This window comes from Papaver somniferum, unplaced genomic scaffold (assembly GCF_003573695.1).
Source record: "Papaver somniferum cultivar HN1 unplaced genomic scaffold, ASM357369v1 unplaced-scaffold_21, whole genome shotgun sequence".
Classification (NCBI taxonomy): Eukaryota; Viridiplantae; Streptophyta; class Magnoliopsida; order Ranunculales; family Papaveraceae; genus Papaver; species Papaver somniferum.
This window is the reverse complement of record NW_020631041.1, coordinates 17,840,724-17,852,074: the sequence shown is the minus strand read 5'-3', so window position 1 is coordinate 17,852,074 and position 11,351 is coordinate 17,840,724. Positions and strand designations below refer to the sequence as shown.

General features: G+C 37.7%; 1 protein-coding gene across 2 annotated transcripts; it reads right to left on the bottom strand.

The window, feature by feature from the left end:
• Positions 1 to 5,562: 5,562 nt before the first annotated feature.
• On the bottom strand, positions 5,563 to 7,777 carry LOC113339269 (probable amidase At4g34880). Of its 2 annotated transcripts, none has more exons than XM_026584570.1 (5): positions 7,117 to 7,777; positions 6,798 to 7,012; positions 6,441 to 6,680; positions 6,156 to 6,348; positions 5,563 to 6,051 (listed from the first exon to the last, which is right to left on the bottom strand). In XM_026584570.1, exons 1-5 carry the CDS (start codon positions 7,636 to 7,638, stop codon positions 5,680 to 5,682), a joined length of 1,542 nt encoding a protein of 513 aa, XP_026440355.1. In that variant the 5' UTR covers positions 7,639 to 7,777; the 3' UTR covers positions 5,563 to 5,679. The 2 variants fall into 2 exon arrangements, with proteins under 2 accessions (XP_026440355.1, XP_026440356.1); XM_026584571.1 differs by having other exon boundaries at positions 5,563 to 6,052; positions 6,160 to 6,348.
• Positions 7,778 to 11,351: the final 3,574 nt, after the last annotated feature.

Sequence of the window (11,351 nt, the reverse complement as noted above, 5' to 3'; positions counted from 1 at the left end):
CAGGTCCACATAAGAGGAGAACAGCTGTTAGGGACTTTGAAAATTCCAGGCCTCCACCTCCTAGTGAACCAAGAACCACTCCTTCTTAAGACTTCATAGTGACTGACCCTTCAACAATTGATACAAGTAATGCTGGTAGAAGGGGAAGAAAGAAAAGCACCAACACATGTGCTAGCTCATCTGCTAACGGAGGTGCCAGGTTAGCTGCTATCATAAGTGCCATCTCAGCTTCCACATCAGCATCAATGCAAGCAACATCAGCACAAGTTCCAACTTCAATGCCATCTTACACACCAGTTGAACACACTTTTGTTGGTATACCAATAGGTGACAGTAGAGGAGGTAGAAGAGGTGGCAGAAGAGGTGGAAATGCAGGTGGAAGAGTGGCCAGAGGTGCTGAATATTTGTTATTTGGTGAAGGAGGTGTTGATGGTGTGGAACCAACATTTGTTCAACCAGTTTGGATGCCACCAGGTACATCCACAACCACCACTACAAGAGGAAGGAAGAGGGGAAGACCAACAAATGCTGAGAAATGAAATATGGTGCATAAGAGACATGGAACAGTTTTTGGTGTTGGAATTTTGAGTGCTGGTGATACTATAAACCCAATAAGAAGAGGAAGTACACCTGTTTTTAGAGCACCAAGAGTTCAGGTATGACAAGAGGATGATTTGCTATAAATTTCATCATAATTTTGTGTTTTAGTGTTTGATGATTGAGTATTTAAACATATGCAGGTCGAAGCACATGCAGAAATACCACAAGATACACAACCAGACCACCAACCCACTCCTCCGCAAAAAACAAATGAAATCAACAGAGCTGAAGGTGTTGAAAGAGTAACAATGATAACTGGTGGATGCATGACAAGAGGTGGAGGAGTTTTTTCTAACATACCAAGGAGTGGACCATCATCAATAGAGCCACACAATAGAAATGAACCTCCTGTTGACAGTCACTCTTCACCAGTCACTCTTCACCATAAATTCAGTCATCCTGTTGACAGTCATCTTCACCAGTAAAGAGGAGCAACAAAATTTATGGTGGGATAGGTAAGAAGCTTAATGGTATTAGCATTGACCTCGCTGAGGATGACTGAATTTTACTTGCACACTAGTTAGGAGCAACAGAACCATTAGTTTTAAGTTTATTATGTATGAATGCAGACAACTTTATTATGTATGAATGCAGACAACCTTGGCTAAGTATGTACGAATGCAGACAACTTTATTATGTATTAGTCTATTGTATTCCCTTTATGTTTTTGTTTTTGTTGTGCCCATATTATCTTTAAAAAATAACTTTGATTCACTGAAAACATGTACATATTACCAACTGTCACTCTAGATCACAATAGCAGGCATTAGGAAGGTTACTATCTAGAAAATACAAAGTAGAAAAACATTAAGAAGATTGCATTCTAGTTTTGCAGTTTTTGCAGCATTACAAATTCTCCACACAACTCACACTTTAGGAATGCCTCATTCATTGTATCAGGCTGGCAACTTCTACCTAGCTTCATTATGTTGTTGCAACCAGATAGGCATTCGATGCCTTTCCAAGGGCATGAATTAGCAAAATGATCATCAGCATTGCAGCTGTAACAAGTATTTTTAAATTTTACCTTTAACTTGGTTGTAAATGCATTGCATATTTATTTCATAGCATCATATTTGTTCTTCAGAAATCTAGTTGGAGATGACTTCATTATCTGATCACATACCATAGCATCCTCATGTGATGCCATATTGTTAGAGCATAGCTCGGTCAACCTCGCATGGGTTGTTATCTAAAGCATGTTTGTCAATGTTAGTGATCAAAACTATAAGTCTTGATTTCTATCCTACATAGCTAAGTCTCAGACTAGGATAGAAAAGTGTAGTTGAGCTCAACGACTTCATGGCGATTCATCATACAACGACGAAGATCTATACAAGGAACCGTGGAACTTCATCAAAAAAAGGTATGTGGAGACTTGAACTTATCTATCACTCAAAAGTCTATCTCTTCTATCTCCTACTTCTTATGAGACAAAAGCCGTATGATATATAGACTAGATCATACACATTTGACATTTCGAGTTGAGCATTCATTGCTTATCTTTTATCTCGAAATCGTGTGTTGGTAAGGCGTTTCTCTTTGATCAAGTTTATCTTCACCTAGTGACGAAAGTCATGAAAAGTTTCAATCATTTTGAGAATTGCTCTGACGTGAATCGGTCTGTAAATGACGGCTACATAGCGTCCTCTGAGAATGTCTCAATGATTGAAATGAGAGTTTAGATTACATAACCATGTATTCCTTGAACCGAAGTTTTCGAACCTTGTTGATCAAGAGAAATCGGGAGGATTGTGGAACTGGCTTGCCAAGTCCGCGAACTGTCGGAAGTTCTCGACAGAGAATTTATGCTGGGATTTTCTAAAACTCGTTTGTGTGTTAAGTACGCAAACTCAGTCTGCGAACCCAGTCCGCGAACTGGCGGAAGTTCTCATCCCGAGAATTTCTGCTGAGTTTGGAAAACTCAACCGATTAACTTAAGTCAGCGAACTTGTTTGTGAACTTAAGAGGTTATGATCTAAAGATGTGCTCTGAACATGAAACATTAAATTACTAAGGAATGCTTTATGCAAACCGTGGCTATAATGTTCATGAGCCGATTCAATCGAATCGAATCATCTTTGTTTCAATTATTTCTTGTGTAGTTACATAAGATCTCATAGCAATTGAACAACTCTTTAACTAGTTTATTTGAGTCAATTGAACTAGTTATGGTGAAGAAGAACAAGGTTAATATGAAATGCTCATATGGTTAACCTTTTGGGTTACTATGTTGAACCAACATACACGTACATGTTTGGGCATGATTTTCACGAACCCGGTAAAAGTCTACCCAAGTGTGTGTGACAAGCTAAGTTTTCGATCTAACGGTTGAGAAATATTAGCTTGAATCCAAATCAGGTTTTCATCTAACGGTGAATAAGGATTGCTTTGTAACTAAGGCAAAACCCTGATTTGAGGGCTATATAAAGGAGAAATCTAGCATTGTGAAAAACTAATCCCCACATGTCTGTGTGCTACTAATGCGCCCGCTAGAGTCGATCTCAATTAACTTTTGATTTTCTTCTCTAAAATTAGGTTAACGACTTAAAGACTTCATTGGGATTGTGAAGCCAGACCGATACTACTTTATCGTAGTTGTGTGATATGATCTTGCATCTTCTATCGTACGAGTACAATCGATTCATTGACTTGAGATCGTGAGAGTTCTCCGATAGGCAAGATAAAGAAGTCACAAACATCTTCGTCTCACTGTTTGTGATTCCTCGACAATCCGCTTGTGTAGTCAGGAAGGATTGTAGAGAGGTGATTGATTAATCTAGGCCGTTCTTCTGGAATATAAGACCCGATTATCAATTGGTTCTTGTTACCTTGATTTTATATATAAAGACGGAACAAAACCTAGGGTTTATCTGTGGGAGACAGATTTATCCTCTTATAGACTTTTCAGTGTGAGACAGATCTGTTTATTATCAAGTCTGTGATTTTGGGTTACAACAATTTTTGGTTGTGGGTGAGATCATCTAAGGGAATCAAGTGCGCAGTATCCTGCTGAGATCAGAGGCGTAGGAGTACAACTGTACCTTGGATCGGTGGGAGACTGATTGGGGTTCAACTATAGTCCAGCCGATGTTAGTTTGCAGTAGGCTAGTGTCTGTAGAGGCTTAATACAGTGTGTATTCAATCTGGACTAGGTCCTTGGGATTTTTCTGCATTTGCGGTTTCCTCGTTAACAAAATTTCTGGTGTATGTGTTATTTCTTTTCCGCATATTTTATATAATTGAAATATACAGGTTTGTGCATTCTTGATCATCAATTGGAAATCCAACCTTTGGTTGTTGATTGATATTGATTGATCCTTGGACATTGGTCTTTGGTACCGTCCAAGTATTCCTTGTATTTGATAAAGACTCGCTATTGTTTTTAGCTTGAGTGAAAATCAAATCAAGAGAGAGATATTAACTCCTTGAGATACTTTTATCTAGATTGAGTCTGACTGTCTAGTTGATTCTCTAGCAAAGTATTTCGGAGTTAGTCCATACAGATTGCTAATCGAAATATTGGGTGGTGTTGTTAGACCCCCGCTTTTTCACATATAATCCACAAGCCAGTCAAACTTGTGGCATATATTACACTTCACAAATCTCTTTTCTGGATGCTCTCTTGTCTTGGATACTCTGACAGACCTGGTTCCATGACATTCTTCAGTGGGGCAAGGTAATTTGGACCATACGCAGTTGGTTCTCATGTTTCCCTTTGTCTGACAGAGCTCACAAGTTTCTTTTGCTGCATTCTTAGCATCATCGAGCCACAAAAAACCTACATAATGAGGAAACTGACACTTTAAGCACATGTTACCCTTGCTTAGAGCTAAATCACTCTGCAATAACATTCTAATACCAATACATCCAGGTTCAGTGCATTTGGTATATGTCCATGGGCATGTTTTGGCTATATGACCTACACTGTCACATTGCTGACACACCTACAAAACAATAGTTAAGTCATGATCTTGAAAAAGTAGTTATGATCTTGAAAAAATAGTTTTCATCTGAAAAAATTGACACACTTACTCGATATTCAAGTCTGGAAGATGGCAGTTGTGATCTTCAAAGAATATTTGCAGGTGCAGGGTGTTTCAAAAAGAAATGGAGAAGAAAAAAATGGTGGTTTGATAGCTGTGATTGAGTCCTTTTATAAGCCATGTCTCTTGTAAGACTCTTTTTTTTGAATTGGATGAATCTAATCCGTTAGATCAGTGTATTACCAACCGTCAGATGAACTTGGTTTTTTCACACGGTTTGTTAAAAGTCACATGTGGCACGTGCTAACAGCTTGTTAACGACGTTAAGTAATTATTAATTATTATTAATGATTAATTATTTATATAACAGAACGTCGGGTCAAGGGTTTGACTTGACAGTCTCTCACGGATCCAGATATCAACCCTTAATATTTGAAATGTTGGGTACCAAAGCAATGTGTTGGTCATTTGCTGGGTACCAAATATTAAATATCCTTAATATATTTTGGGCGAGGATACCCTTCCTATTTTCCCTCTGTCACCACTAGACTAAGATCTCCCTCCTTCCTGACTCAGCGCGACTCTACAATTACCAACTTACTTGCTCCACTAGACTCAGCCTCAAGCACAAGTGCCGAGAAGCATAACTCCTGAAAAACTTGCCTCATCAATGCAGGCTAAGTCCATGTCTAAATTCTATATCTTGGATTGCTTAACACTGGAACAATAGCTTCCATCCTTAGGCTATATCTTGTTGTTTGCCCTAGGCTTGTGTTGGTTTTTTCTTTGTTGTTGGAGGTTTCATCACTCCCGGTGTTTCGCTTCGGTGCTCTCTTTTGTTCTATTTTTTCTTTTTGCACTAAAATTTTAAACCCTAAAGGTGGACTCTAAAAATGAAAATACTAGCAAGAAACGGAGGAGTTGATGCACAAATATTTAGAATCAAATGAACATAGCCAAATTTGGCAGCGAAGGATGGATGATTAAAACTCATACTGCCCTTTTATTTCATTGAAATGCAAATTAAGACAACATCTGAGTTATACTAGGCGAGTTAAGCAGTCTATTTCAAGTTTTCAACACTCGGATCTTGTTAAATATCACTGACTAATGTGGTAAGAGTAGGAGGTTTCCTAACCAGTGTAATCTGCTCGAAACCATAAGCAATTTCGATCAGCTTTGGTTCCGAACCTCTTAATCCACCGAAACATATTCCAATAGGCATTCCATCATCCCCATACCCTGCTGGAACTATAATTCCAGGATGCCCTCCTATTGCAAGTGGAGTAGATAACGCATATCCTGGGGCGACAACCGCATCCAAGTCATTTTTAATCATCAAACTCTTGAACCCTTCATTGTCAAGAATCTCCATATTCAGCAGATCTCCGCTTCTCTCTGCCTCGGTTCCAGCGGTCTTCTCAGCGTCTACCAGTAAGTTTTGATTATAGACATCAGTCTTTTCCTGATCATGCAAAATTAGTTAACATCATTAGTAGTATAATAAGAGCTTTTCTTGGTGGAGATGGTAACAATTGTTTAATTTCATTGGCAGTTTGAAAAGCTCACCAAAGATGGGTTATTCGTATTGAAGGCGATTACATCAGCTAACGACCTCACGGGAGAAGACATTAGATCTTTCAAGTAGATATTCAGAGACTGCTTGAACTCGGAAGACATTGCAGACTGTTCACCACTTTGACCGTAAATCAGTTGGAGATTGTCGATTTCCAGATTTTCCACTAAAATTGCACCTGCTTGCCTTCATTTTGACAGAGAGAAGAAATATTAGCTCAAATTAGTAAGGCAGCTTATAATATAGAAGGTTATGTAAGTACATATATAGGATGATACCTTAGCTTCTCAAGGTGTCCCATGAAGAGATTGAAAAGAGATTCTGTTGGGAAATCGGCGTAGTATTCATTCACTATCCCTAATCTTTTTCCCTGGAGACCATCTTTCTTTAAAAATTGACTGTAACCACCTCTAGGTATGAACTTTGCTGCTGTAGATGTTGCTACGGCATCGTTTGCATCAAAACCCACGATTGCATCCAATACGTATACAGCATCCGATACTGTCCTGGTGATTGGCCTGTTCAATCCACCATTTTATATAATCTTCAAGTTAATTGACATGATTTAGAGGATACTCATAGAAATAACAGGAAACATTTGCAACCAAAATTATTGTGAATCGCAACAACATTACCCCACAGAATCCTGTCTAGGTGAGATTGGAATCACTCCAGCTCTACTAGTGAGACCAACTGTAGGCTTAAATCCTACAACCGAATTAGAACCGGCTGGGCAGAGGATTGACCCATCAGTTTCCGTTCCTAATGACACTGCCACCAAATTCGCCGCAACTGATATAGATGATCCACTGCTAGAACCACACGGGGTCGCCGATAGAACATACGGATTCTACGGCACATACAAGTATAGAACACAACATTACAACACCGCTATAAAAATATGTATGATTAATTTCGATCAAAATAATGAGAAAAGATTTCAAATTAACTTACCTTTCCCTGTCCACCTCTTCCACACCATCCAGAGGGAATACCAGTACCGCGGAAATTAGACCATTCGCTTAGGCTGGCCTTGCCCAGGATCAATGCTCCGGATTTTCTCAACCTCCTGACCACTCCTGCGTCACGCGGAACCACAGATTTCAGCAATGCAAATGATCCGGCCGTAGTGTTGAGTTTATCTTTGGTCGCTATATTATCCTTCAGAAGAATTGGAATTCCGTGTAATGCTCCCAATAATCTAGATCCACTGTTCCTCCTCTCATAATCGGCTTTATCAGCCTGATTTAGCACATCTGGGTTCACCTCAATAACTGCGTTGAGAAGTGGATTGTGAGTTTGAATCTCCTTGATGTACAACTCCACGAGTTGCCTAGATGTCAAGGTGTTACTCTTGAATGCTAGTTGGATGTCATTGACAGTGGCTTCTTTTATGGAGAATCCATGGCAGTCAAGAACACAGATGCTAGTGATCAGTAACAATAGGAGTGGGAACTGAGGAAATGGAATTGACATTGAAATGGAACTGAAGAAATGAAACTACTACTCGACGAGATTGAAAATGAAAGCTTCAAATGACATCTGATCGAGACGATAAGGAGAATTAATCCGACTAAATTATTACACGTTCTTCTGAAGACGAACAGAAATAATGTTTTTATCACCATTGGATATAAGTCAACGGATGCGTTCCGTCGTTCATCTATAAATAACAGACAAAGTGGTGTACTATTTATTTATTCATTGCGATAATGGAGCTAGCTGGTCATTAAACCGTTGCACAAGAGCCAAGATAAATTGTATACACTATAAATGAGGGGTGTCGTAACAATTTCGCAATATCACGAACCCGTAATAAGCTTCGTTGGAAAACGATTAATTAAATATGATTTTCAAAATAGATATTATTATATTATTGGATAACGATTATTACATGAAACTAGTTGGAAGCCTAACAAGCTAAACTCCCACGACATACTACTACATTAATTAAACAGGTTGTTGTGCTAGCCTATCAGCGAGCCTCATGGCTAACCTAGCCAAAAGAATCGAAACGAATGGGGTTGAGATTGTATCACACGGGAGGCAAACTAACTTTACCTTCCATGTTAATTTCTGCAATATTACGCCATTGGGGACTCAAACTTGGGACTGAATAAGGTTTTAATAAAAACTAAAATTTATTGTTTTCTTTTGTGAATGAAAAACTTATTAGTCCCACACCGTGGAGTTTCCACTTTTTAGTTGTTTTAAAAGACTATATAAGTTTTTTAGTCCCACATCAGGGAGTTCATCTTTTTTAAGTTGTATTATTCCATTATATAAAGAAATTCATTACTTTTGTAAAATTTATGGGAAAGGGGTTGCTCTATATTTTAGAGGGACCCCAAGGGAAAATATGTTATATTGTTTTCTTATGCGTTCGCGATTTTCGTTAAGGGTTTTTTTGGAGTTGCCAAGCTCAAGTTGAGCATCTACTACATATGCTAGTAGTAGGTATAGTAGGGTGTTTTATCCTGGAGATATCATAACTCTTGAGTGTAGCCGAGCGCTAATTTTTTAAGGACAACGTGTTGAACACGTGACTCACTCTGTTTTTCCAAAGTTTTGCCTTGTTGTTGTTGCGGAGATCTGGAGAGCTCGTTCGTTTCATCAAATCGATCACTTTCATTATAAAGGAGCTAAGTATCAATAACTTTTGCTTATTTGATTTTCCCTTGTTTTTGATTATTGGATCCAACAATCTTAAGACATTATAATTTGTAATAATCATGGATGTTAATTGTGAAGTGAAAAAAAAAACGAATTTTTGGTCAGCTATAGAGTTTCGAATTTATCTCTTAACCTAGAAAGAATTTCGATGAAACGTTTTGACCAAATGTAGTAGACATCTTGATAGTTATCCACATAAACTTTCAGAATTTTTGGAGTTGTAAAAGTATTTTTCTTATATTTTACAAAATAGAGAAACTTTCGTGAAAAATTCTGTTGGGCAGAAATTTGTTGTTAACTAACGTAGTTTTTATGGGGTAACCATGAGTTTTTTGAAATGGTGATTCAAACGAAGTTTGTAGATCTAGATGTTATCTTCAAAACTCATATTTTATTTTCCGATTCGGAACTAAGGTTTGTGAGATATGGTGTATTAGGTGATTGTCCTAGTCAGAGTATAAACGAAGATTGTGACATGAAACTGGAAAGGACATGGCTAACAGGCGCATGTGGATGAACACAAGTCTTCCAAAGCTGACAAAGGTGAGAACATCAAATAACAATCTAACGTAGTCTTCATAAGAAAGGTATGTTTCGTAAACCTGAATTTGGCATTACTTTAATTAAGGGTGATTTTTATGTTTGTAAAATTCCTGGTCATACGGCAGTAAAGTGTAGAAAACATAAAAACCTTAATAAGTAGGAAGTTAATGCTAATTAGTTGCAACAAACTAGAACGAGTTCAGTGGCATGATGTCGGAAGTTATTTTAAATAACCAATGTGAGAGACTAGGGTGGACTCTTGAGCCACTAAGCATGCATGTTTATTGAAACAGAGACCTGTTCACCTCTTATCAGAGGATTAGGGATGTCGAGAAACTCTTTATGAATAACTCATCTGCGACAGAGGTTGCATAAAAGGAAAAGGTCGAGCAGAAGCTCATATCTGTAATATTCACACATTGAACGAAGTTTTCATGTTCCGAGCAAATGCAAGAATCTTGTATCTTGTTCTGTTGTAGATGGTAAAATATTTACAATTTTAATTGAATCTGGAAAACTTGTTGTAACTAGGCAGTGATTTTTTAGGCAAGAATTATAGGACTTTGGGTTGAACGAAGTTTTCATGTTCCGAGCAAATGCAAGAATCTTGAATCACTGCTTAGAATTATAGGTACTATCTTGTATACTTGCTTAGGGATAAGGATGATGACTTAGAAGCCTTAAGATGTACAAACTTGAAGTTCAAAACCAATTAGAAGTCTTGAACATAACATCTATATCCTTAAGGAGATGATAATTTCCATGTTGATTAGTTCAGGATTACCCGCGGCCTTGTGGAGGGAGGCAGTCCTCTTAGCTAGTGTATCCTGAATAGAGTACCCTTTTAAGGATCAGATAAAACTCCATATGATTTATGGAAAGGTAGATGACCTCCTTATGCATGCGTCAAAGTGTGGGGGTGTTTGACTAAGATTGTCATTCCTCTTCCTAAAAGAACTAGATAGAAACCAAAAATGTTGATTGTGTCTTCGTACAGGGTATGCTGAGTATACTTCTACATATAGATTTTTGGTTGTGTGTTCAGATTTTTCAGACTTTGGTGTGATTTTTCTGACTTTGTTATGAATATTATTACAGAATCTAGGGATGTTGAGTTCTTTGAACATGTTTATTCTAAACTTGTACCTCATTAGAGATGTGTTGTTGATCCCCTAGATTTATTTTCAAATAGTCAGAACTTATTTTAAAGGAAGATGAAGTTGATGTTGAGCTTAAGAGAAGTAAAACAATTAGACTTAAGACTTCTTATGAAACCGACTTCATAACATGCCTAGCTTAGTCTGAGCCCCAGACTTGTAAAGAAGCCTTGATATCTACTGAAACCCCATTCTGGTAAGAAGCTTCATTTAGTGAAATGGACTCAGTCCGTCAGAACCAGATTTGGGAGCTTGCTAGTTTACCTCCAGGGAGTAAGACCATGGGATGTAAATGAGTCTTTAAGAGGAAACGATAGGTAGATGGAACTTGGAAAAATATTAAGCTAAGTTGGTAGTTAAGGGCTATAATCTAAAAGAAGGTGTAGATTTCCTTGATTCTTATTCACTTGTGACGAGAATTACTTCTGTTGAGATGCTAATTAATATTGCTGCCATAAACAAATTGGAGATACATCAGATGGATGTTAAGACAGCTTTTCTAAAACCGTGAATTAGATAAGAAATTTACATAGACCAACCTGAGGACTTTGTAGTGAAAGGTTATGAAGACAAAGTTTGTAAATTGAACGAATCTTTGTATGGTTTTCAAATAAGCACGTAAACAATGACATGGAAAATTTGATCATTTGATAATGTGTAGTGGATTTAAGTTAATGATTCTTACAAGTGTACGTACAATTAACTTGTTAAGGATGCATGTGTGATTGTATGCTTGTATGCTGATGATATGCTTATACTTGATACAAACATAGATGTGATTAATTCCACTAAAAACATGCATTGAATGAGAACGTT

Bases quoted from the DNA above. Each gene is read 5' to 3' on its own strand.
- LOC113339269 (XM_026584570.1), bottom strand. From the start codon at position 7,638: ATGTCAATTCCATTTCCTCAGTTCCCACTCCTATTGTTACTGATCACT. The intron at 7,013-7,116 runs GTAAGTTAATTT...TATGTGCCGTAG, and splicing joins GAAGAGGTGGACAGGGAAAG to AATCCGTATGTTCTATCGGC. The intron at 6,681-6,797 runs GTAATGTTGTTG...TGGATTGAACAG, and splicing joins CCTAGACAGGATTCTGTGGG to GCCAATCACCAGGACAGTAT.